This window comes from Curcuma longa, chromosome 6, assembly GCF_044706935.1.
Source record: "Curcuma longa cultivar G26 ecotype Majalengka, Jawa Barat chromosome 6, ITB_CL_G26_1.1, whole genome shotgun sequence".
Lineage (NCBI taxonomy): Eukaryota > Viridiplantae > Streptophyta > Magnoliopsida > Zingiberales > Zingiberaceae > Curcuma > Curcuma longa.
The window spans coordinates 4,150,998-4,174,777 of NC_133866.1; the positions used below are offsets into that span (position 1 = coordinate 4,150,998).

Genomic DNA, 23,780 nt, shown 5'->3' on the forward strand with positions numbered 1-23,780 from the left:
TGAAGTATGCATATCATTTTATAATCAAATTAAATTTTTGAGGAATTTTTTAATTTTTGAGATGTACTCAAAAGGGATATATTATAGGATGTATTCAAAAAGATTATTTTCAATCCGCTACCCTTTTGATTCAATATGCATTGAGGTTGGTTTTTCAGAGATGGGCCCAGAGACACTGAGACTTTTGAGGGTATATCCAAAGAAGTTGGAAGCAGTCGAGGTCATTCCGCCAGTACTTTGAACCTCCGCCGGAAGCCTCTAGGATCCGCAACCCAGCACCCCTTCACGAGCTATCTTGGCCTGATCTTACGTGGCGGACGAGGCTACAAAGGTATAGTTTTAGTTCTCCGGATCAGAATCAATTGGTACTAACCTCCTGTCTCTGCTAGCATTTGGCGGGTGTTGGTGAAGTTGTCAAGCGGTGCGGACCCGGGAGATATGGCCCCATCGCCTGCTGTCACCCCCCTCCTCGTCCGGTTCTAATCTACGTACGATAGTTTCAATCTCAAATTAAATTTTTGGACGAATAACTAGTAGCGACTATCTCTGATAAGTTCCGCGAGCAAGTGAGACAACTTCTGGAGGAAAAGGAAACTGTCACTGCGCCAATTGAGACGACTCTGGCCCGAGAACAGGTAGGACTGGATGAGGTCGCTCACCTGGCCATGCAAAGAGTTGTAAGCGAAAAGGAGGTGAGGGTTGAACTCTACGAGCTGTAAGCGAAGGGGAATCAAGAAGTGCATAACCTTCGCAATGAGTTGAACCAGTTAAAGTTGGCTGCCGCCGACCGGGAGAAGAATTGGAAATCTGAGTTCTGGATCGACCTTGCGGTGGACCAGTGATTGGGAACTCAGATGAGTGCCTTCTTCCGAGCTGGCTTTGAAGGATATAAGCACCAATGCGAGGACCTCGGATTGTGTCTAGGGTGAATCTTTCATAACAACAAATCTCCAATTTGGAAGGATTTGAGTACTTTTTTGTTGTTGTTGTTGTCGCAGGTGTTCTGGCTCGATGCCACCGACGGTCAAATCATCCGTCAATAATATGTCACCTCAACTTTCGTTGCTCCCGTCGTCGAGAAGAACCTGAGGAAGAAGAACTGAACGAGCGGATTAGCAAGGCATCAGGGATTCCTGGCGAGACCACTCCGGCATTCAAGTCAGAAAAGAACAAGAGGAAGTAATATGTAGATGTCAAAAATTCAAGATATCTCTCTTCATACCTGCGGGGTTTATATAGTAGCAGAGGGAGCGTGATTTTCGGATCTGAACGCGTGTAATTGGCTGTTATAGCGCTATCAATGGCCCGATCTTTGATAGTTTCTAAACATCCAACGGCTCAGCAGTGTTGCTTATCTTTGTTCGACAGTTATACTCATAAGCATGCGGCATTTTAGGGGACCGAGTTTAGGAACTTGGTCTCCGTCCTTATTCTTTCGGATGAGCTAATAGGTTTGAGCCAAGGAGAAAGAGTCAGCGTAGCTGTCCGTTGATGGCTGACTTGATGCGTGAGGTCGAAAGATACGTGACCGAACTGTATGGATGGCTGAGCTGTGAGAGCATGTGGCCGAGCTGTTTGAATGGTCGAGTTGTGAGAGCATGTCGGCGAGTTGTTTGAATGGCTGAGCTATGAGAACATGTAACCGAGCTTACCTATATGCGGGGCGAGCTGACCTGAGCATATGATCGAGCTTACCTATATGCTTGCCCGAGCAGACCTGAATGTGCGGCGGGGTTGTATGAATCACCGAGCTGAGCTGAGCGTGAGGACGAGCTGACCTGAGCATGTGGTCGGCCTTACCTGTGTATGGTCGGGCTGACCTGACCGTGTGGCCGAGCTCTCCTGTGTATGGCCGAGTTGAATTGAGCGTGTGGCGAGCTGACCTGAATGTGTGCTACTGGGACCAAGTCATGAGGTTGGCTCGTGACGCCAGGACCAAGTCATGAGGTCGACTCGTGAGATCGAGACCAAGTCATGAGGTCGGCTCGTGAGACCGGGATCAAACCATGAGGTCGGCTCGTGAGACCATATATATCATGAGGTCGGCTCGTGAGACCGGGATCAAGCCATGAGGTCGGCTCGTGAGACCTTATATATACTAAGTCAGATGTCACTGTGGATCAATTATTAACCTCTTTTTACCATGTCAGATCATTCGAGATTTGTCATATCAGTAGGCTCTACAGACTCGGATTCGATACTGCTCCATATTGTAAAAGGCTCAAGTCCTCTTCTTCCTTCATTAAGTTAAGCTTCTCTATCCAGACCACTTGATTAGCTTATCTGAGGGCGAATACGTCCACGCTTCTTGTCTTAGTTTTTTGGTGAATAATATATTTAAAATTGAATTAATCGAATCAAATAAATTAAACATTTTTAACAAATCGAACAATTTTACAATTAAAATCAAACAAATCAAATAAATATAAAATTGAATAATTCGATGAATTTACAAAATTAACAAAATTTTTATTACGTCCATTGATATTCCATAGGAAAATGATATTTAGCATGAAAAATCTCAACATGAATACAGCATGATACTCACATTGACAGTTGGTTTCATTGACATGCAGTGAGACCTACTGCATGTAGTTGTGAGTGTCATATTCCATTCATGTTGAATTTTTCATGTCAAATATCATTTTCTTGTTCCATATTAGTTGATTTATATTGGTCAATTGAATCCAGTAATAGTTGATCCAAAATTTTACTTTTAAATACTACTGCTTATATCAAACTGTTAACAACATAATAGTGAATTGATATTGATTCTAAAATTTAAAATCAAATCGAATCAAATAAATTAAAATAATTTATATTTCAACCAATTATTTCGAAACGAGTCTCCCTAATCAATCTTTTTAAGACAAGCTATTGGATTATTTTATCATATATAATATTATTATCAAATCCAAATAAAAAAACATTTAATATTTATCCAAATAAAAAAATAATATTTTAAGCAAATTGAATTGATTTTATTACCATAGAAGGTCTAGCTCATCCATAAGGTCTTCTAGACTTTATAGAAATTATTAACCACTTTCTTATGTAATCTTTTCCCCCTATTTTTCAAATTTTCGCATACCCTTTTTTATATATAATTTATTAGTATTTTTTAAATATATTTTAAATTTTTAATGTTTAAAAATATTAAATTTGAGAGAATTATAACTCGAGTTAAGTTGAGTCGAGTTAAGTTGAGTCTCGATCAAGCTCACGCGAGTTGACACCTCGAGTGTGTGTTTGGGGAGAAATGGAACATTTTTAGCAAGTAGTTAACCATGGTTAATTTGTGAGGTTAAAATACCGCAGGATATAAATACCTTCCTAATTCTGCGAGCGAGCCCCAAAGCCAAAAATTGACAGAGGCAGTCAAGCAGGCGTTCTTCTCCCAAGGCCCTCCCCTCCCTGTGCCGCGACCCAATCCGCCCCGTCACCATCGCCGATCGATCTTCCGATCGGTCTTAACCGACCTACATACGGCCTGGTAATCTCCGATCCTTCTCTCGCCGCTCCATGCAGTGGATTGCTTTGTCGCCAGCCTCGTCTTACACGGCGTTTCAACCGATCGATTCAAACCTCTTTCTGATCGAACGTTTCCCGATTCTATGTGAAATTTTTGATCGCACGAGCACTGTGTGCGGATTTAGCAAGACTGATGTGTTTTCTCGGTAGAAGCTGCGTTTTTTTTCTTCGGAAAACGGTTTTTGGTGCTCGCTCAATAAAAATCGTTCTTTTGTTCTCTGTTGGTTTGTTTATTGGTTTTTCCGGTAGAACTGATGGTTGACGAAGGAAATTGTTAAAGTAAGTGCCTCAATTTCCACTTTTCTATGATATTTCGTTCACTAATTTTTTGGGGTAGTCTGAGTTGCTTCACATTGTAATGAATAGAGAAACCATGAATGCTACCTTATTTTTTCGATTGCTATGGCTGAAAAATGACGGTCCGTCTGTCATATCGTGCTTGCATTTTCCCTGAAGATACCTCTTTGTTTAATTCAAGATATCAGGGGCCGGGGTTATTCAATTGTGTAATCTTCTTGATATATAGGTTCGAATCTGTTCCACTACTTGCAACTAGATAGACAAGAATGGTTGCTGCAAATGATAGTCTGCTGTCGCCCACTATATCCTCTCCAGACAAGTGTAGCAGGAATAAGAGAAAATTTCTAGCAGATACCCCGATCCTAGACATACCTGGTCCTTCTCTGAAGGAAAGTCCACCCCAGGACTATGACCCATTTCCATCCGAGCCATTTGAAGATTTTGAGGCACATGTAAATTCATGTAATGCATGTAGAGTTATTACTCTTAGTCTCAAAAAAGCATTGGAGGTGGAAGATGGTAGAGAAGCCGACTGGAGTGGCATGACAGAAACACAACTTGAGGAGCTTCTTCTGAGTAATTTGGACACATCATACAAGAATGCAATAAAAAAGGTCACTTCTTATGGATATAAAGAGAGCATTGCAACTAATGCTATATTAGCTGTTGGTCGTCGCGCTTGTCGTGATAACCCTGTTGTGGGTATCGCAGAACATGCTTTGGAGTTCCTAGCAAGTGGGAAAGCAGTGGATGTTTCTGAAAGAGATAATGCATCTGAGCAGTTTAAGGAGTTGGAGAAGAGCTTGTTGGAGGACCTGATTGACCTGCTAAAAGAAATGCAGCCTTTCTTTAGTAGAGGAGATGCAATGTGGTGCTTGTTGATGTGTGATATGAATCTTTCCCATGAATGCCCAAATGAGATCTATCCTTTCTGCAGTTCAAAATGTAAAGATGTTTCAGGTTATTCTGCTTCTCAATCAATCTCTGGTTGTAATTCCTATAATTCTACTTCTGTTATGTCTGAGTCCAATGTTGCTTCCGATAAGTTAAACCCTTCATTATTCTATCCCCAAACTTCCTTGAAAACTGAAGCCTTGAGTTTGGGTAGCATCTCCAGTTTGCCTTCTCAATTATATGCATCAGACAGTGTGCATGGTCCATTACCTTTGAAGGAGAATCTTGTATCTCCATTTACATCTCTAGAGAAGAATCTCTTCTCTTATAGTTCACCTAGTCCTTCTCTTCAAAGTGTAAAGCCTGCTGGAATTAAAAAATCGTTTTCCAGTAGTTCTAGGAGTCGCTACAGGTCAAACCACTTAGAAAGGAATAGTCGAGTTCATGGTTATAGGTCAGGTTCAAGAGTAACTAAAACTAGAAACTTCACGAACCTATTATTAAACAAAAAATGTCAGCCAGGTACAGGTTCCATAAACATTGATCCCAATCCCTTTCCATCAAAATTAGATAAAATAGTTGAACTAACTGCTTCAGACTCAATTGCAACCCAGAACTTCTCTTTTACTGCTGGTTCATCTAATACTACATCATCTGGCCTGAACAAAGCTAGTAAGAACCATTCTGCACCTTCAACAAGCCCTGATGCTCCCTTATCACTTACTAGTGATATATGTCAAGATCTTACTACTGGAACGAATGGCAGTTCTAATGCAACAAAGAGCAATTGTGTTTCTAGTTTTGTTTACAAACAGGATACTCCGAATTGGAAATCTTTGATTGCCAAAGATGAAATACTGCTTAAATTAGTCTCTCATGTTGAAGAGTTGAAGAGTCAACTGCATGATTGGACAGAGTGGGCACAAGAAAAGGTGATGCAGGCTGCACGTAGGCTCAACAAGGAAAAGGTGGAGCTTCAAATTCTGAGACGAGAAAAAGATGAAGCAGCTCGTCTCCTTAAAGAAAGAGAGACACTAGAAGTTAGTATGATGAAGAAGGTTGCAGAGACAGAGTATGCATGGTCAAAAGCCTGCGCTCAATATGAAATGTCAAATGCTACTATGGAGAGGCTTAAAGATGAGAACAACAAACTGGGGCGACAATTGGTAGTTTCTAAAGAACATGCTGCTAAATTAGCAACTAATTGTCAAGATGCAACAATGAGGGAAATTATGACACTTAAGAAGATACAGTCTTGGGAAAGAGAAAAGCAAACACTTGCTGAGGAGCTTGCTGCTGAAAAGCACAAGTTCTTGCATCTCAACCGGGAGTTGGAAGAAGCTAAAGAGCGCCATGGCCAAAGTGAGGTAATGTCAATTAAGTTTACAAAACTTAACTGTCTCATTATTTTTCTTGTTTTCTGTCTTGCATGTTTTTTGAATCTGTTTCAGACAAACACTACTCGATATTCTTTCCCATTTTTGTTTGAGATGCTCTTCATTTTTTTGAATATTGATTAAGGAACAGCCTAACAATTACTGGATAATCTTTGTCAAATATAAATTAGTATGATATATGGGTAATATACTGATGTAAATGTAAACTAGAATTACCCGGCATAACATCAGCGGTGACTAATAGCATTAGGGTATGGTAAGTTGATTTGATCCTACACAATGTGTGCTTCTGTGTATTTTTCCGCTCCTGTGGACTATTCTGAGATTCAAATGATAGAGACTTAGCTTGTTTATATTGTGGGATCAATGATCGCATCAAGCTTTTTTATAGTGTCTTTACTTGGATGGAAATAGATAAGAGAATGGAATTTAATTCCATCCATTTCCTCCCAAATCAGGCAGAAATATTCAGAAACGAAATTAACACATCCAAAAAGTGAGGGTATTTCTCTCCCTTCAAATTCAATTCCATCAAAGTCAGCAAGATAAATATAATACTGTAATAGAGTAAAAACAAACATACAATTTCTATAAATTTCTTTTCTATTAAACCATTTCATTTCTCATAATTTCTTCCCTTTAAATAAATAGAAAATTAAAGAAAAAATGGAAATTCAAAAAATGAAATATAAGGAATTAACATGTATCTATCTTATTATATTGGTTATATTGTTTGGAGAATTTTATTCTTTATTAAAATCACCTTAAATTTGTAGTCCTATTGGTCTCTCCTTTTCAAAAGTCACAACTTAGTGGGCACATGGCAACACCTCTTGACACTCATTCATCGTCTTACCTCTTTAATTTCTCCTTGAATATAAGGATCTTCCTCTAATCACAACAGATGGCTATGCAACATTGAGTGGCTAACCATTGGCCACCACAATGACCTGACTCAAATACTCATATAACGAAGGTTTTAAAAAAGAATACGCAAGCGGTATGAAGTCAACTCCTTATTAGGGAATAGGCGGTATGTTGTCGCATATGTGGTTTGTATTAAAATATTCTATAAATTATTTGTATGGATAATAATTACTTCACATATGAAAAAAATGCATGCCATCAAGCTAATCAAAACATATTTACCATACAAGATTATATATGAACCAACACCGTCCACATCCATGCATGTATTTGCACGTGTTTATATTAATTAACAATGTGGTTATATCATATATGGCATTGCATTGGTTAATTATTTTACTAACAAAGAGTAAGTTTATTCTTTGTTAAACTTACCTTAAGCATCTATTTCCTTGAAAAGATAAAGAATGGATTGGGAGCGAACAATGAGTTGATCAATCCTATATCTATTGTTTCCTTTCATGAATAAAGAGAGAAGATAAATATTTGTAAAGTTAAATTTAAACATGCATCCTATGTAATTCATCCATCCTAAATTAGATGGAAGCTAACAACTCCTTTTTATTACTAAAAAGTGATTCATCATCTTCATTTTAACTCATCATTCCAAAATCAAACGGAAAGCTAGTAACTTTTTTTATTATTATTAAAAAGTGATTTACGAAGGGGAATCTTGGCGCAACGGTAAAGTCGTGTAACCTGGTGGTCACGAGTTCGAGTCACAAAAATAGCCTCTTATAATACAGGATAAGGCTGCGGATAATAAATCCTTCCCTGTGACCTGTATTGGCATGAGTTTTGTGCATCGGGCTATCTTTTATTAGAAAGTGATTCATCTTCTTTCATTTCCATCGATAAGGAGATAATTCGAAGGATAATTTTTCTTCATCCCTCGTTAATTTTCCATCTTTTCAATACACTTCAAATTTGTCGTATTTCCAAGAAAATAAGGCCTACATTTTTATCCTATTGGCTTCTTCTCTTTTCAAAAGTTACTATTCATAGAAGGCACATCACCTCTGCTTGACCATCATTGCCATTTTCCCTTTATAATCTTTATCTTGAATAAAAGACTTCCTCTAACCATGCCTAGTGGAAAAGGAGTACATTCATTGAATTCTTGATGAAGCAACAACTTCGAGCAGCTAACCGTTATGCACCATAATGACACAACTCAAATTATCATTTAGCCATGGGTTTAAAAGGTGTATGACACTTATTATGTGGTCAACCTACTTCATAGCATAATGAAATCCATCTTAAGAAAAAAAATTATAAATTATTTACATTGATGAAAATTGCTTCACACATGTATAAAAAAGTAAATTAACAAGCTGTTGATCATTATATATGGGCAAATTGAAGCCAATTGTGCATGCTACATGTGGGTGAGCAAAAACCCCAATCAAATTGATTTGACCTGACCCCAGCTTAATCTGACTAAAAATTTTGGATTATGTTGGTTTTGGGCGAGTTCATAGTTAGAAATGTAATATGCTTTGGACTTCAGATATGGATATATCTAATTCAATATACCAATTAACTCGACTTGTAGATATAATTTACTAAAAATTTAATTATATATATACCATTAGATATCCTTGTTGCTAATTAATAGTTATTATTTGCTCCATGTAATGTGTAGATTAATTGAAATTAGTAATAGCATTAATATTAACGAAAGGGTACCATTAAAAAAAATTAAAAAATTGTATGCTTTGAATCTTGAACTACCTTGTACAATATATATGTTTATATGTCACATGTTGATATATAATGGCATGGTGTTAAATGTCTTTTGGTTTTTTTAGTTATGGATTTTTAACTTAGAACATTGGAATTTTATTTTTTGTTCTATGAAATAGGTTTTCTATTTCCATTAATATGTTCATAGTCTGGCCTTCTGACCTCATTCTAAAATCTGATAATAGATCTGACCTGATTCAGGTTGGGTGGAACCTAACATGCTTGGTTTTAGATAAGGTTTTGACATTTCAGGTCAAAATTTTCTTGATTGAATAAACTTACATCGCGACCCATACCGTAAATGTCAATGGACTGCTTTCTAAAGCCACACATTTGGTTATGTCATTGTTGAATGGTATGTTACATCAACAGAAGTATGCTTTACTTGTGAACAAATCGTAATAGAATAATTCCGAAATCCTAGAATCATATAACTACTAAAAACTTGCCTTTAAAACAACGATAATTATAAGAATTCACATCTCTTATCGGGCAAGATCTTCTTAATTGGCATGTTTTTAAATTCCATGTGTGCTTACATACAGATATATATTATTCTGGATATATTTATAACTGGCGTTGAAGTCATTTATCAAGGAAAACTAGTTTATGTTATAGAAGTGGTCAATGAGAAGAACCACAAGATGCAAAGTTAATTTGACATAGATATAACTCCAATCAAAATTTAATTACATAATTACATATATAGTAAAAATGTCCATTAGTCATCCCTGTCTCTAATTTATAGTAGTAATTTACTCTCTGAAATTTGTACGTACAGAGAGATTGTAATGACATTAATAGTAATGAACTTGTAGGACTGTTATGGTATATGTAGATATATAATTCTAAGACATTAAGTATGTCTTTTGGTAACTTCAGATTTTGAATTTTTATTTATAATATTATAATTTAATTTTGTTGTATGAAATAAGTTTTTGTATTAATATCAGTAAGTCCTTGATATGATCTAAAATCTGATAATTGAGCCAAATTGACTTGGCATGACTTGGGATTAGATTGAATCCACTGTACTTGGTTTTGGAGATATTTTTGGGTCAATTTGCCTTGATCCAAGAATCTTGGTTTGGGTCACATTTTGGTCGAGAACTTTCCCGACCCTAGCCATTTTGACCCCCTAATGCTACATTCAATGTAGTCCCCAGCTATAAATGTCTAAGCAGCCGCTTCCTAAAACCACACATTTCGCTATGTCAATGGTGTGTGTTATTTACAGAAGTAGGCTTTTATTTGTCAACAAATTGTAACATTATATTGTAATTGTGGAATCCTAGAATCAGTGAACTATTAAAACCTTGCATCAAAGGCAATGGTAATTATGAAAAGAATTCGCATTACTTTGTGAAATTCTTTTAAATTAGCATGTTTTAATTTTTTTTTGTGCGTTTAAGTACAGATGTATTTTCTGGATATACTTTTAACTAACAATGAAATAATCTAGCAAGGGAATTTATATTTTAGGCATCGAAGAAGAACCAGAACAAAGAAACTTTTAGATGCTTGATACCTCTAGCAGTTCAACTTTTTTTCTTTACATTTGTCTTATATCTTGGTTCCATAATTGTTTCTATAATACAATTTCTACGCCATATTTTGCTTTATAAAATGTGGTCATATTGATTTTTTTTAATACAAATGATTCACTGGGAGACAAACGTAACAGGATAGGTGGAAAATTGAAGACAAGGCAAAACAAGATGCCCTCTTGTTGGTTGCTGCAGAAAGGAAGGAAAGTGAACAAATAGAAGCTTCATCCAAATTGGAGGAAGCTGCCTTGGCATTAAAGGCAGAAAGTGATTTACAAAGACACAAAGATGAGATCAGGAGACTTCAAGAACAGATTTCAAAAATGAGGATGGATAGCCATACAAAAGTTCCAGTACTCAGTTGGAACATGAATGCCCATTCTAATATTGAAATATTTGATTCACAGGTATCAGAAAACGAAGTACAGCGTGATAAAGAGTGCGTAATGTGCTTGACTGAGGAAATGTCCGTTGTTTTCCTTCCCTGCGCCCATCAAGTTGTTTGTGAAAAATGCAATGAGTTGCATGAGAAGCAAGGATTGAAGGACTGCCCTTCTTGCAGGACCCCCATTCATCGAAGGATACATGTTCGCTCTATCTAATGCTACTTCTGCAGATACCTTCTTTTGTCTAAAACAACGGTTTGAACTGCTTAATGTGAGGATTGATACTGAACATGGAGGCCATTCCTTTTTTTCCTTTCCATCGATACCTTAAACAATCAGACACACCATTGAAGTGTGAATTCAGACCTACCCTTCCTTTTTATCCTATTACATCTTTCATTTTGTTTCATAAATACATAAATTCATATCAGATTACTATTGCCATGGAAATTGTGGAACAGAAAGGAACATGGTCATAAATGAACTTGGAAATTGAATACATGCTTCATGGCACATTTTAGTCATGAAATTGTTTGGCATAGCTTTGTTACTGCCTTTTGTCAAGTTTTAATTTGTCATTGTTATATACATTCAGTTCTTTGCCAAGTTGATTGTATGATTTGCTTTTACTTTACCCTTCCTTCACTCTTCTACAGGTAGTGTGTAAACTTTATGATCTTTGATGGTAGTGCAATGAATTGCTTTTCCATTTGAGGAACTACCTTTGGTTGTATTTAAGATTTAGGTACCAAGCCTGGTTGATTTTTTTTGGATTAGTTTGAGCTGAGAAGCAGGTAAGCGGTATATATAAGTCTGAAGGAGTACGTTAAGGGTTAATATTTAACACAAACAAAGCCAAGTCTTCTGCAGGTAGCTGTTACAATTCATGATAAACTGCAATCTTGAATTTTAATTTTGGTTTGATGAAAACTTTGCTTTGTTTGTGTTAAAGTTAGTAGTTCTGTGAGTGTTAGATTATATTCATTTTGTTTTTATTGGAGTTAATATTTATATCACCGTCAAAACATATTGATCTAGACTCAGCTAAGGTATTTAATTATTAGGATTTATGTTCCATATTTGTGATTGTTCTCTTTTAGTTGAATAATGTAGTTGTATCTTTCTCATCTTGGTACCAAAGGCTATAGGCCTAAGTTTCTCCTTATTATTTCTAATTTAAGGGGGATGTAGTGGCAACCTTCTCTTCCTCTCTTATCACTCTCTAGATAAGTGTTCTTCATCAAACCTTAGTTTTCTAAAGATTTACCTCTGAAGATTTATTGCTTGTGCTTCATGGCATGGCAATAGAGATCCTCTTCATCATCTTGTTGAAGTTTGTCCTTAATGTTGTTCTTATAATGCTAGCCGTCTATCTTGGATGCCCCTCTTCTTTTGCTTTGGCACATTGACTTCACCTCTAGCAAGTCGATGTTGAAATAGTCAAGCTTTAGTTTGTTATCGACAATGGGTACTTCGTTTGAACTCGCATTCATCCTCTTTGAAGTTATAGGATTCGGGGAGATATAATTTAAGTGTTCATAACCAACCGATAGATCCTATGCTAGCATATAGGGGTCTTCCCATGTGTTTGTATGAAGGTCCTCTTCACAAAAAGTTTTCTCTAGTTGAACTTTAGACCTTGACGATGTACCTTAATCTATGGACAACGCCATCTTTTCAACCTTGAGAACTATCAATTTTTACATATTTTATATTCATATCACACAATCTTTTCTCGATCATAATTCACTTTACTCAAAAAGTAGTAGATAAATGTTGACTAAAATTTGAAGTTTTTTGTACCATCAATATTATCAAAATCATCTCTCCCAACTGTTCCAATCAAATCTTAAATTTGATATTAAGATAAATTACTTCATGAGATGGAGTTTGAAACCTAAGCCAATGACTTCTACATTGATATTGAAAGTTACAAGTTACTTTAATGTGCTAGTGACTTGGTCAACAAGAGGGATTAATATTCAAAAGGAACTTGTTGACCAAATCTTCTCCATTATAATCCAATCTAACACCCCAAACAAAACCAAATTATAATCTTCCACCATAATTAATCATATATATGAAACTTCCACAATCAAATCCAATTAAACAGCATGATTTAGAGGGCTAACCAATTTCTACTATTCAATGAATCTATTTCACATGGTTGTAGAAGAATCAATGTTTGAAACTTTCACAATCAAATCCAATTAAACAACATGTTGTGGAGAGGAGAGTTGACCAATTGCATGGCTAGATAAATATAGATTATGGCTAGCCAAAATGGACTTAGACCGATCATTCTTTTCGGTTGCTATGTAATGTAATTAATCTTGCATCCTAATCTTGCTCCTACAGGCATACCGAATTGGTACTCGAATTTGATTTTCACACTATTTAAAGATACAATATTATTTATCAAATCGTCTAGTGAAATAGTTTAATGATTTAAAAATCCATTCATTTTGGTACTAAATATTGTTCGGTATAGTTATTTGATAAATTAATGAAAATATGATGAAAGAAGAGAATATGAATTGAGGAATAATAAAGTTTTAATTTTTGAATGAGATAAATAATTTTAAATGGGATAAATATTTTAGAAAAAAATTATGTATTTTTTAAATTAAAATTTGATATCTCACCAACTACAGGGAGGACATGAAAAGTGATATCTCACCAACTACAGCCATGGCCACGGCTTACCTATAAATACATGTCCTCTTCATTAATCACTACCGGATTAATTAAAACCCTCCTTGCAAGCGTTAATTAATGGCCTCCCTCTTCTTTTCTCCGGCGATCCCCGCCGACGGATTCGTTCCAGCCATCTCCGGCGCGCACTTTTTTGATGAGGTCCACCGTATGATCACCCAATTCTCCTCCCTCTCCACCCTCGAACTCAAGGGCACTGACCTCACCGTCGCCCAAGTCTCCGCCGTCGCCCGACGCTCTGACGTCGGCGTCGCCCTCGACTCGGGCACGGCGCGTGGTCGCGTCGACCGCAGCGCCTGCTGGGTCGCCGACAACCCCGAGCGCCTCGCCGCTGGGTTCGGCACCGCTTCGCACCGCCGCACTAGGCGGACCGCCGACCTCCAGACCGAACTCATCCGCTTCCTCAACGCCGGCGTCATCGGCAAGGAGTCGTCCCTTCCTGCCGGCTATGCCAAGGCTTCCATGCTCGTGCGGGCCAACACCCTGATGCAGGGCTACTCCGGCATCCGCTGGGAGCTGCTGGAGGCCATCGCGAAGCTGATCGACCGCAACCTGATCCCCAAGCTTCCTCTGCGAGGCTCCATCACCGCCTCCGGCGACCTACTCCCGCTCGCGTACATCGCCGGCGCGCTCACAGGGCGGAAGAACGTGCGGGTGGTCACCCTTGAAGGCGACGAGATTACCGCCGCGGAGGCGCTGAAGCGCGTCGGAATCAGCGAACCGTTCGACCTCATGGCGAAGGAGGGACTCGCACTCGTCAACGGCACAGCCGTCGGGTCCGCCGTGGCTGCCACCGTGTGTTACGACGCCAACATCTTCGCCCTGCTCTCGGTGATCCTCTCGGCGATGTTCTGCGAGGCGATGCAGGGGAACCCCGAGTTCACCGACCCGCTGACGCACGAGCTGAAGGGGCATCCGGGGCAGATCGAGTCGGCGGCGATCATGAGGTTTTTGCTCGACGGCGCGACGGAGCTCGGAAGACCGACGAAGCTGAAGCAAGACAGGTACGCGCTGCGGACTTCGCCGCAGTGGCTGGGACCTCAAATCGAGGTGATCGGTGAACCATCGACGTCGACCGCGGCGTTGTCCTCTACGGTGGCAATTTCCAAGGAACCCCCATCGGAGTCTCCATGGACACCATCCGCATCGCGCTCGCCGCGATCGGAAAGCTCGTTTTCGCCCAATTCACTGAGCTCGTCGGCGACGAAACCAACAACGGTCTGCCGGCGAATCTGAGCGCCGGTGCCGACCCCAGCCTCGACTACGGCCTGAAAGGGGCGGAGATCGCGATGGCGGCCTACTGCTCGGAGCTGCAGCACCTGGCCAACCCGGTGACGCCCCATGCGCAGAGCGCGGAGCAGCACAACCAAGACGTCAACTCCTTGGGGCTCATCTCGGCGAGAAAGAGCGCGGAGGCGGTGGAGATCTTGAAGTTGATGATGGCGACGTACATGGTCGCACTGTGCCAAGCGATCGACGTGAGGGCATTGGGGGAGAGCTTAAGAGAGGCAGTGGAGCAGGCGGTGGTGCGATCGGCGAGGAAAACCCTGAAGGGGCTCTGCGAGGAAGAGCTGATCTGCGCGATCGAGAGGCGCTCTGTGTTCTCCTACGTCGACGACGCCTCCGGCAAGTTGCTGCCGGAGCTGAGGGCGGTGGTGGTGGAGAAGGCGCTGCGTCAGGGGAAGGAGGGAGATCGGTCTCCGTTCGAGGCGATCCTGGAGTTCGAGGAAGAGACGAGCAGCGCGCTGAAAGAAGACATCGTCGGAGCAAGGGAGAGGTTTGGGAGAAGGGAGCTGGTAGCCGACGGGAGGAGGAGAGGGAGGAGGACGTGGCCGGTGTACGAGTTCGTGAGGGAGGAGTTGGGAACGGCGATTTTGACGGGGGAGGAGGTGAGTCCGGGGGAGCACATAGAGAAGGTGTATGAGGCGATGGAGGAGGAGAAGATCGGAAAGGTGATCGTCAAGTGCTTAAGGGAGTGGCGAGGAGCGCCCTCCGCGGGTGGCGGGCCACCGACGGCGGCAGCAGTGCCACCGGCGAACTCAGATTAGTACCGTAGCTTCCGCTGCTGGTGAGCTCAAGTCGAAGGCGAGCTTGTACTCTTTCTAGAGGTCAATAAGGACACGTTTGTGTCTATAATTATTGATTTAATAATTAAATTTTTATTAATAAATATATATATATATATATATTTCTTATTTTTATAATTTTTTTTATCTGCTCTAAAAACAAATCATCAATGCTCTACCGTTGCCCCAAAGATAATTATAGACAATTTTAAATAAAAAAGTGACATAGATAGTACTGCGAGATATAACTGAGTTAATTATAACGTAGTAAAATTATAAAAGAGGATAAAGATTCCTAAGATAATTGTATAAGACAATACTCTCTTCCATAAATGATCATGACCAACAGATTTTATGTAGAAACCGACCTTACAGATAGATCGTAGGATCGATTTATTTCCTCAAGATGATCATGGTGGTTCGACCATCAAGATAAACGTAATTTTGCCATAACAAAAGGCTCAACTCAAAAGCCTTTTTTTTTGTTTACAAACAAATGGATGATTCTAACTCAATTAGCACATTCTCATAAATCAAAATGAACAAATGGAGTTCTAAATCTCCACTCGAAATTATGATCATGGGGATGAGACAACCAACAATTGGCCTAACAAACGAATCTACTACATCCCTGGCCTAAACATCTATCATTTTGAGGAATTGAATGCTGGTTGCAACAAGTACAACATAAACAATCATACCATATACCTTACGTTTGACAGGTTGGTCAGATTTCATGTTGTGTTGTTGCTGGACATGCATCTTCTAATAGAAACAGCAAACTCCCCAGCTTTGCGAGGGTGGAGGACGATGGTGCATACTACTAAACATACAATAACACTTGCGGCTATGAACAAAGGGACCTGAGACCTCGTAGTTTTGTTTGAGAATATGTCGACGAAAGAGTTTTGGTAGCGATGCTGCCTGTGGATGATATCGTCGGTCACAAGCAGCACATTGACATCATTCTCAGCGTTGGCCTGCAATGAGTCTGGGAATGAACTCTCTCTTATTGTTTCAGAGTCCTGCAATAAGTTTAAAAGTACACTTCTGATTAGCTAGGGGGAGGGAAAGGAGAAAGAAAGAAATATCAACCTAAGTAAACAAGTAATAAAGATCTGTTTATTTGGATATTTTCCTCCTAATCTCAAGCAAGCAAGCTACAACTGTCAATATCCATGAATTTGAATGATTTTTATCCATATACTTAATCGCGCACCATCCATATGGAGATCTAATCTTTACATTGAGAATATCAAGATAAAATAAAATTTTATTCCTGTATATATAAATAGAAGAGATCCTTTGAACAAATGAATTTATATCATATTAACAACTAGCAGAATAAGCATATACCTCTTAGTAGTTCTATTGCCATAAAAGAGAACTTCCTGAAATATAAACAATTTTACTTCACTAATAATAAGAAACAAAAGATACCACTCTAGTTAGAACAACAAGAAATATTTCCTTGATATAGCAAATTAACATTGAAGAATAGGATCCATAGCATTTCAGATGACTTTTTAAGATAAACAGAAAGACAGACCAACTGATCAAGGATGCCAACTGATATCCACATGATCAATATCAACTTGACAGATAAACCAATTATACTTTCGTTAGTGATCTAAGACATTAATTGTTACTAACGTGATAATACAACTCAAAGAAATAATCAGAAATTACCTGATTTGCAAAGTTGGATTGGAGCATGAGGGATCCAGAAACTGAGTTTCTTGGTTCTACTGCTGATCTGAAATCATAAAGCTTTTCCTGGGAAAGAATTGCTTTTGCATGGTTAAGGTACTCATGAAATCGCTTCAGGTCAGCATTAGAAGTCCAGCTCTCTGGTTTGTCAAATCCTTTAACCAGAATAATATCATCCAGATGACACACTATTACTCGGAGGATGCTTAAGCACTTGTTTGGGAGCAAAAATTTCAACAAAGTAGTTATTCTGTCAACATTTATCAGACTCCAAAAGTGTTCTTTATCTTCTGGATGAGGTGTCTTGAGTACCCATGCAATGTCCAAGAGCAATGTGGACATATAATATTGTCTGGACATAAGAACATTGCATGATACTGAGGAATCAACATGGAACACGAAGTTGCCATCATAACAGGAGCCGGTAAAAACATCTTCGATCCTTTTTAATTCAGAACATATATCTTTGCTACCAACAAGGACAGGGATGAAGTTGGAAAGTCCAGACACATTCTCAACCTACAAAATGATCAAATAATAATTACGCAAAAATAAATGGTTTGCCACTGAAATGATTTAACAAAATAAGCTTTGCAAATGATTGAACCTATGCTAAAGTAGGTGAGTTCTCTGATGATTCTATCAAGGATCCACCAACCAAAGGGACCAGGTTGTGTTATTGGCATTCATTGTATGTGAATGACAAGGTTAAGCTTCCTACATTTATTGATGTGCTATAAGTGGAAAACATGTTATACAGGCGGGGTGTGGAGCTACGATTGATCAGAAGGGTGAAGAATCAAATGAGTTCAAACAGATGTGGAAGTAACCGGTTATCTGAAAGATGAAGTAACCGTGGAGGCTAGTAGAAAGGTCATAGAGATTCCATCAATTTTTTTTTTTAAAAAAAAATGCAGCTTAGAATATTTTTTGATTTTTTCAACTTTTAGTTAACATAACCAAGATGCCTTAAACCAAGTTGGAATTCAAAGCACCTACAACACAAATTGAAAGTCATCTTTTGAAAACTGAACTGAATTGGAGAGATCAACTGAGTTAAATTGGAACTGGAAGCAAAACCAGTCCAGTTCTAACAGATGAAATCTGACTGAACCAGAATTTGACCGAGTTCAACCACAAAGTTAAGAAAATGACAGGGAAACCAGTTTATCTTCTTGTCCAATTTTCAAAACATTGTTTGAAAGCAATAAGTACAACATAGCACCCTGCAATAACCATACTAGTGTCTGGACAATCATTTCATGCAACCTAAACCTTACTCAACTACTAATACTGCTATTTCTTGGAACTAATTACACAATTCATTGAGATAAAATACACCTGCCATATATACTCCGGATTTGACTGTAGGAAATTAAAGCTGACTTTTTTAGAAATTACAACTTAGCTTCTTGGGACTATATTTTTTGGAATTACATCTTGTTGGACTACTTAGAACCAAGGTTTAAAATATCGAGCCGTGCCGGAGTTTCGGTCCCGGACCGGATACAGTTTCGGTACCGTATCGTACCGTGCCGGTATAGTTTCGATATTTTTAAAATATAAAATATATTAATTAAAATTAAAAAGTTAATATAAATATTTAAAAATAAAAAATAAAATTTTTGATAATTTTATAGGATTTAATAAAGCCTATTTAAATTATCCCAAATTATAATTTTGAACTATAGCTAGGAATTGATTATTAAAATCCAATTAATACCTAAGTTTAAAAAAAAAAGGAAAAATGATCGCGACGCGGTGCGGGCGGCTGCGCGGAATGTCGCGGGGCCCCGGCGGCATCGCCGGCCCCGGGCGGCGCCTCCGTCGGCATCGCCGGCCCCAACTTTTCCCCGATCTCGGCATGCGCGGGCGAGATCGCGAGATCGCGACCCTCCGGACGCGGCCGTGTGGTCTCGCGACCCCTCCGGCGCCGCCGCCGGGGTCGCACGACCACTCCGGCGCGGTCGCCGGAGTCGCGCGACTCTGGCAGCTGGGATGGGCTGGTGCCGGGCCGTGCCGGTGCCGGTCGGCGGGTGGAACGAAAAGTTTCGCCCGTTTCGACCGGCTCGGCACGAGATTTTAAACCCTGCTTAGAACGATAACCACATCTGGTTGGAAACTTAAGTGATTTCTTGGAACTATATTAGGATTAAATACTTTTTAATCTTTTCAGAGTTTTATACTTTAAATGGTTGACTACTTCACTTATATTTTCTAATGTAATTGAATAGGGAGTCTACATTGTTCTTTTGAGTTGTATATAAGGGGATGGACTCTAAGCATTTGTATCTCAAATGATAACTCCTCAAATACATATTTTTCATAGTAAGATTTCTTTTTTGTTCTTGTCTTCATTTTTGAGGCAATTACTCCTTTTTGGTTGTCTTTCTCCACATTTTATTTCTTTTTGAAATCTCGAGTCTGTTGGTGCAATAGTTGCCCCAAGTGCATTGAGTTTCAATGTTTGGCTGCAACAGAAAGGGACACATCAGGCCAAACTGTCCAAACCTGAAAAAGGAAAATGAGTCAAAAGACAAGAGGAAGAAGGACAAAAGTAAGAAGAAGGAGGTGATAGTGGCTCAAGCCAAATGGGACGATTCAAGTAGTGAATCATCATCCGATGATGAAGAAGCGTGCCACATCACAAGACACATGGCGCTCATGGCACGAAGAGGAGAATCAGATATATTTTTGCTTCCGCTAATCTCTGTGCAGAGAAAGAACAAGAAAAATCGAGAAACGCTATTCACCCCCCCTCTAGCTATTCAACCGATCCTAACAGAGTCATCAAAATATTTTCTATATTTAGGTGAAGACATTTTTACATTAACACCCAGCAAGGGCATCAATAGCCTTAATTCTTGTCAGGCAGTCACTTGACTGAGTGCCACTTGGCTGAATTGACTCAAAGCACTAGACTAGATGTTCTGTCATAAGCATTTGGACAATTAGATCGAGTACCACCTAGGGGAGAGCCTCATAATCCTTGGGTTAGATGATTACTATATGGTTACTTAGCAACAGAAAGTTTTAAGATATGGAGATCTATGCCAATAATTATCCATAATTTTATGGGGGAAAGAAGGGAAAGGAACACGAGTCCACCAGTAAAAAGTCAAATTAATTAGAATATACTTGGAAAGTATTATTCTGGAAATAGAAATAGTTTTTTTATTTATTGGAAAGTAAGGAACATTGAATTTCTTGCAGTTTTTGAATTCATTAAAGCAAGTGCACCTCAACAAAAGCAGGGCCAAACACTTCCAGATCAGTGTGAGTCACTTTTATCCGGAACATCTCATGTTCAGAACAGGTGATTTGCTGTACTTCATGTTTTAAATATTTCCCACAAAAGGATAACAGAAGCCTGCAACATAAGACATTTTTATTAGAACAGCTTAATTCTTGTGCAAGGAAGTACCAGCTAGTGAAACATTTAAATTGCTAGATCTACAATGAAAAAAATTTAGGAAATGTCAGGGTAGTCAAGCAACAGTCATTCCAATTGCAAAAAACCCATACGTGAACAAGAGTAGCACTTGCAGAGGTATTTTCATTTTCCATACATGGTCTGAAAACTGGGAATACTCCAAACAAAAACTCCAATTCTCACTTACATTGCACAACTGACATCAAAAGAATTCATTCTGAACTTGAAATTATTTGGAATGAATTTCCAAAAGGACAATAGAAATGGATAAACATAAAGTTGAGAATGTCAATAACTAAGAAACTTCACTATGCACTAAAGCTATTATACCATAACAATCAGGTAGTACATAGCAAAAATTGTCAAAGCAAGTAGACTACCGAAATTTAGGCTGCCGAAGATTACTGCCACATGCAACAAACTCCAGTGGTTTCCCAGCTTCCAAGTAAGCTGGATAGACATAATGAAGCCTCGGTGGCCGAACCTCCATCTTGATATTTGTTAATGTTGTGCCGTCTGAACAATATGTATCAATTTTAAGGAAATATGAGAATGTGATCATGATTCATTAAACTTGTCAATTTTCAAAGATTCCATGGAAATCATGATGTATCTTTTGTTATTTATTTTCTATTGTTAAACAATCTAGATGGTAGTTCTCACTTATAACTTTTATGCTATCAAAGTTCTAATTTGTTAATTCTTTGTATATTTGAGATGTTTCTTTTGTATGTTCATTATAAAACAAATTCAAAAGAAAATATATGGATTTGGATAGACAAAAGTTAGCCAATACTAGTTAAACAATATATTGGAGTATACTATTCTATGAAATCTGACCAATAGCTAGTAACTAGAACTTCTTGAAGGGAGCTCCGGATTCAATAAAATCTAGAAACTTATTAGTAAATATACTTTGAGTGAACACTAATGTGTGAGAGAGAAAGCATCAAGTATATAAAATCTCAGTTAATCATCAAACTTGGGTACGAGTATCCAATACAAGTACGGAATCTTAGTCTACAACTCCTCATTTTTATGGACGTTTACTAACATGGTCGATGGAAGTGTTTGTGCTGATGAGTGAGAGTACCACCTACCTGACATTATTAGGCGATATATGAAAGGTCCATGTGTTAGAGATAAAAATACAGTTGGGTCTTTCTAATATCTAAAGCTTTGAGAGAAATAATTACTCAATTAATTACCAGTTGCATTAGTTAATTCCAGTTAATAAATAGTTATGCCACATTATTGGTGTCAATTAAAAGACAAAAAAAAGCTATTAAAGTCAGGTGAGGTAAAATTTATGACAACGTATAGGGATTAAGGAGTCCTACCTTGTAGAACATGAATGATTGTGTTGCTGAGATAAATAAGAAAGCTTCCTCTTCCCAGCAGGAGACTTCCAGGTTGATTAATCAAGTCTCTCACACAATGATCTGCATCTTGAGTTATCTGATAGGAGAAAATGATTCTAATTTTGTCAATAAACCCAACTGCAATTTCTGATAATTAATATTGGAACTGAAGAATGTATCAAAATAGGAAGCATGATCATTCAAAAAGAGTAAATGAGAAATAATTTCAAGCTTATGATAGATAACCAAAAATCGACTACTGTTAAGAAATTTAAGATAAACTTTGTAATTTTTATCAAGTATAGGACGAACACAATGTTTTACAAGCTCCTAAAAGATCAAAAGAAATTTTAGAATTTCAGTATTGACAAAAAAAACGTCAGTTAGATAATGGTTCTTTAATTCTCTAGTTTGTGAAGCTGTTCCAACTAAATGGAATCGTATTTACTCATTATAGAAATAATATCAGATTATCTCCAAGTTCCAAGTATCTTGCAGCAATATTGCTAATTGCATTATATTGAAACTAAATTTTAGTGATTGTTTTTTCTCTTCATTCAATATATAACTAACTTAGTAGATTGTGCATTATTTTATAATTAATAGCTATTTGTTTATCAATGAAAACATTTGAGAATATTTTTCTATCCTCCTTGTCTATCTTCAACCTTCTACTAATTTTCCAAGAAGAGTGATGACTTTCAAAAGTTTTATATCTACAGCTAATCATTCTTTAGTTTGATGGTCACTATGACCATTAGATCATGCTCATGGAGAATTTTTAATGTCCAAAGAGTATAAAAAGATCGTAATTTCTGGAATAGGAGAACCAACAAAAGATGTTGAACTTACAAATACGCAAAAGATAGAGCATGAAACATTGAAATTGACAGATACTAAAGCAAAGAAATATATCTTTTAAGTTATTGATCACTCAATCCTTGGAAATCTGTCTCTATAAGATACTGTCAAAATTATTTGAGATTCCATAAAGAAAAAAAAAACCAAGTTATATAAATAGTTAATGTTGATTAGTTAGTGGACTATAATTAAGGAGTTAGTAGGTCATGTATTAGCATATAAATAGACTATTTATTTATCAACTAAAAGGGGTGAGAAATTATTTTTATCCTCCATGTCTATCTTTGACCTTCTATTGTTATGTAAAACTCTTTAATTTTAATACATTAATCTATGCCATTCATGCATTTTTGGTGACTAATTTGTTGGAACTTATTATTTATTTGAAATTTTTTTTTGTAATACCATTCCTTACTTCATCCATTAGAATTAACACCCCTATATATATGTTATTATATCATATGCTAATTGCTAATCGTCATATAATTATCTATTTATGGCTGAACAATTAATAAGTTTTAGATTTTTTTAAATTATAATTGTAATTAATAGACGTTGTAATAGATATAAAAGAATAAATAAAAAATAATGAACTAAATCTAATAACAGAATATTGTTCTCATAAGATTTATTCTTAATTACTATTTAAAAATATTCAGTATCATATTTTTTTTATAATATATTTATTGGGTTAGTTAACGAATTATATATATTATCCGGTGACTCGCTCAAACATTAGAAATAAGACTATTATGGATAAAAAAAATTAATAAATGATTTTGTACTATATTGTTACCTAATTGACGTTGTAATTAATATATGTAAAATAAATAACCGATTCCTTCTCAATTATAATAATATTAATTTATTCTTTAATTGCTCTTCTCATCTGTTAAACCCTGAATA

The 23,780-nt window shown here is 37.7% G+C and overlaps 3 protein-coding genes across 3 annotated transcripts; 2 read left to right on the forward strand and 1 right to left on the reverse strand.

Annotated features, from left to right (window-relative positions):
• Positions 1–3,408: 3,408 nt before the first annotated feature.
• LOC141831034 (putative E3 ubiquitin-protein ligase RF298) lies at positions 3,409–11,219 on the forward strand. The gene is made up of 3 exons (XM_074718482.1): positions 3,409–3,493; positions 4,058–6,092; positions 10,480–11,219. Exons 2-3 carry the CDS (start codon positions 4,098–4,100, stop codon positions 10,942–10,944), a joined length of 2,460 nt encoding a protein of 819 aa, XP_074574583.1. The 5' UTR covers positions 3,409–3,493; positions 4,058–4,097; the 3' UTR covers positions 10,945–11,219.
• Positions 11,220–13,500: 2,281 nt separating this feature from the next.
• Positions 13,501–15,553, forward strand: LOC141830849 (phenylalanine ammonia-lyase-like). The gene is given in 2 exon segments (XM_074718294.1): positions 13,501–14,503; positions 14,506–15,553. Coding segments are annotated over 2 exon segments (1,986 nt in total). The 5' UTR covers positions 13,501–13,503; the 3' UTR covers positions 15,492–15,553.
• Positions 15,554–16,223: 670 nt separating this feature from the next.
• On the reverse strand, positions 16,224–23,298 carry LOC141830458 (squamosa promoter-binding-like protein 9). Its single transcript, XM_074717892.1, has 6 exons — positions 23,290–23,298; positions 21,993–22,110; positions 21,033–21,168; positions 20,460–20,589; positions 17,199–17,738; positions 16,224–16,534 (listed from the first exon to the last, which is right to left on the reverse strand). The coding sequence occupies exons 1-6, from the start codon at positions 23,296–23,298 to the stop codon at positions 16,244–16,246; spliced, it is 1,224 nt and encodes a 407-aa protein (XP_074573993.1). The 3' UTR covers positions 16,224–16,243.
• Positions 23,299–23,780: the final 482 nt, after the last annotated feature.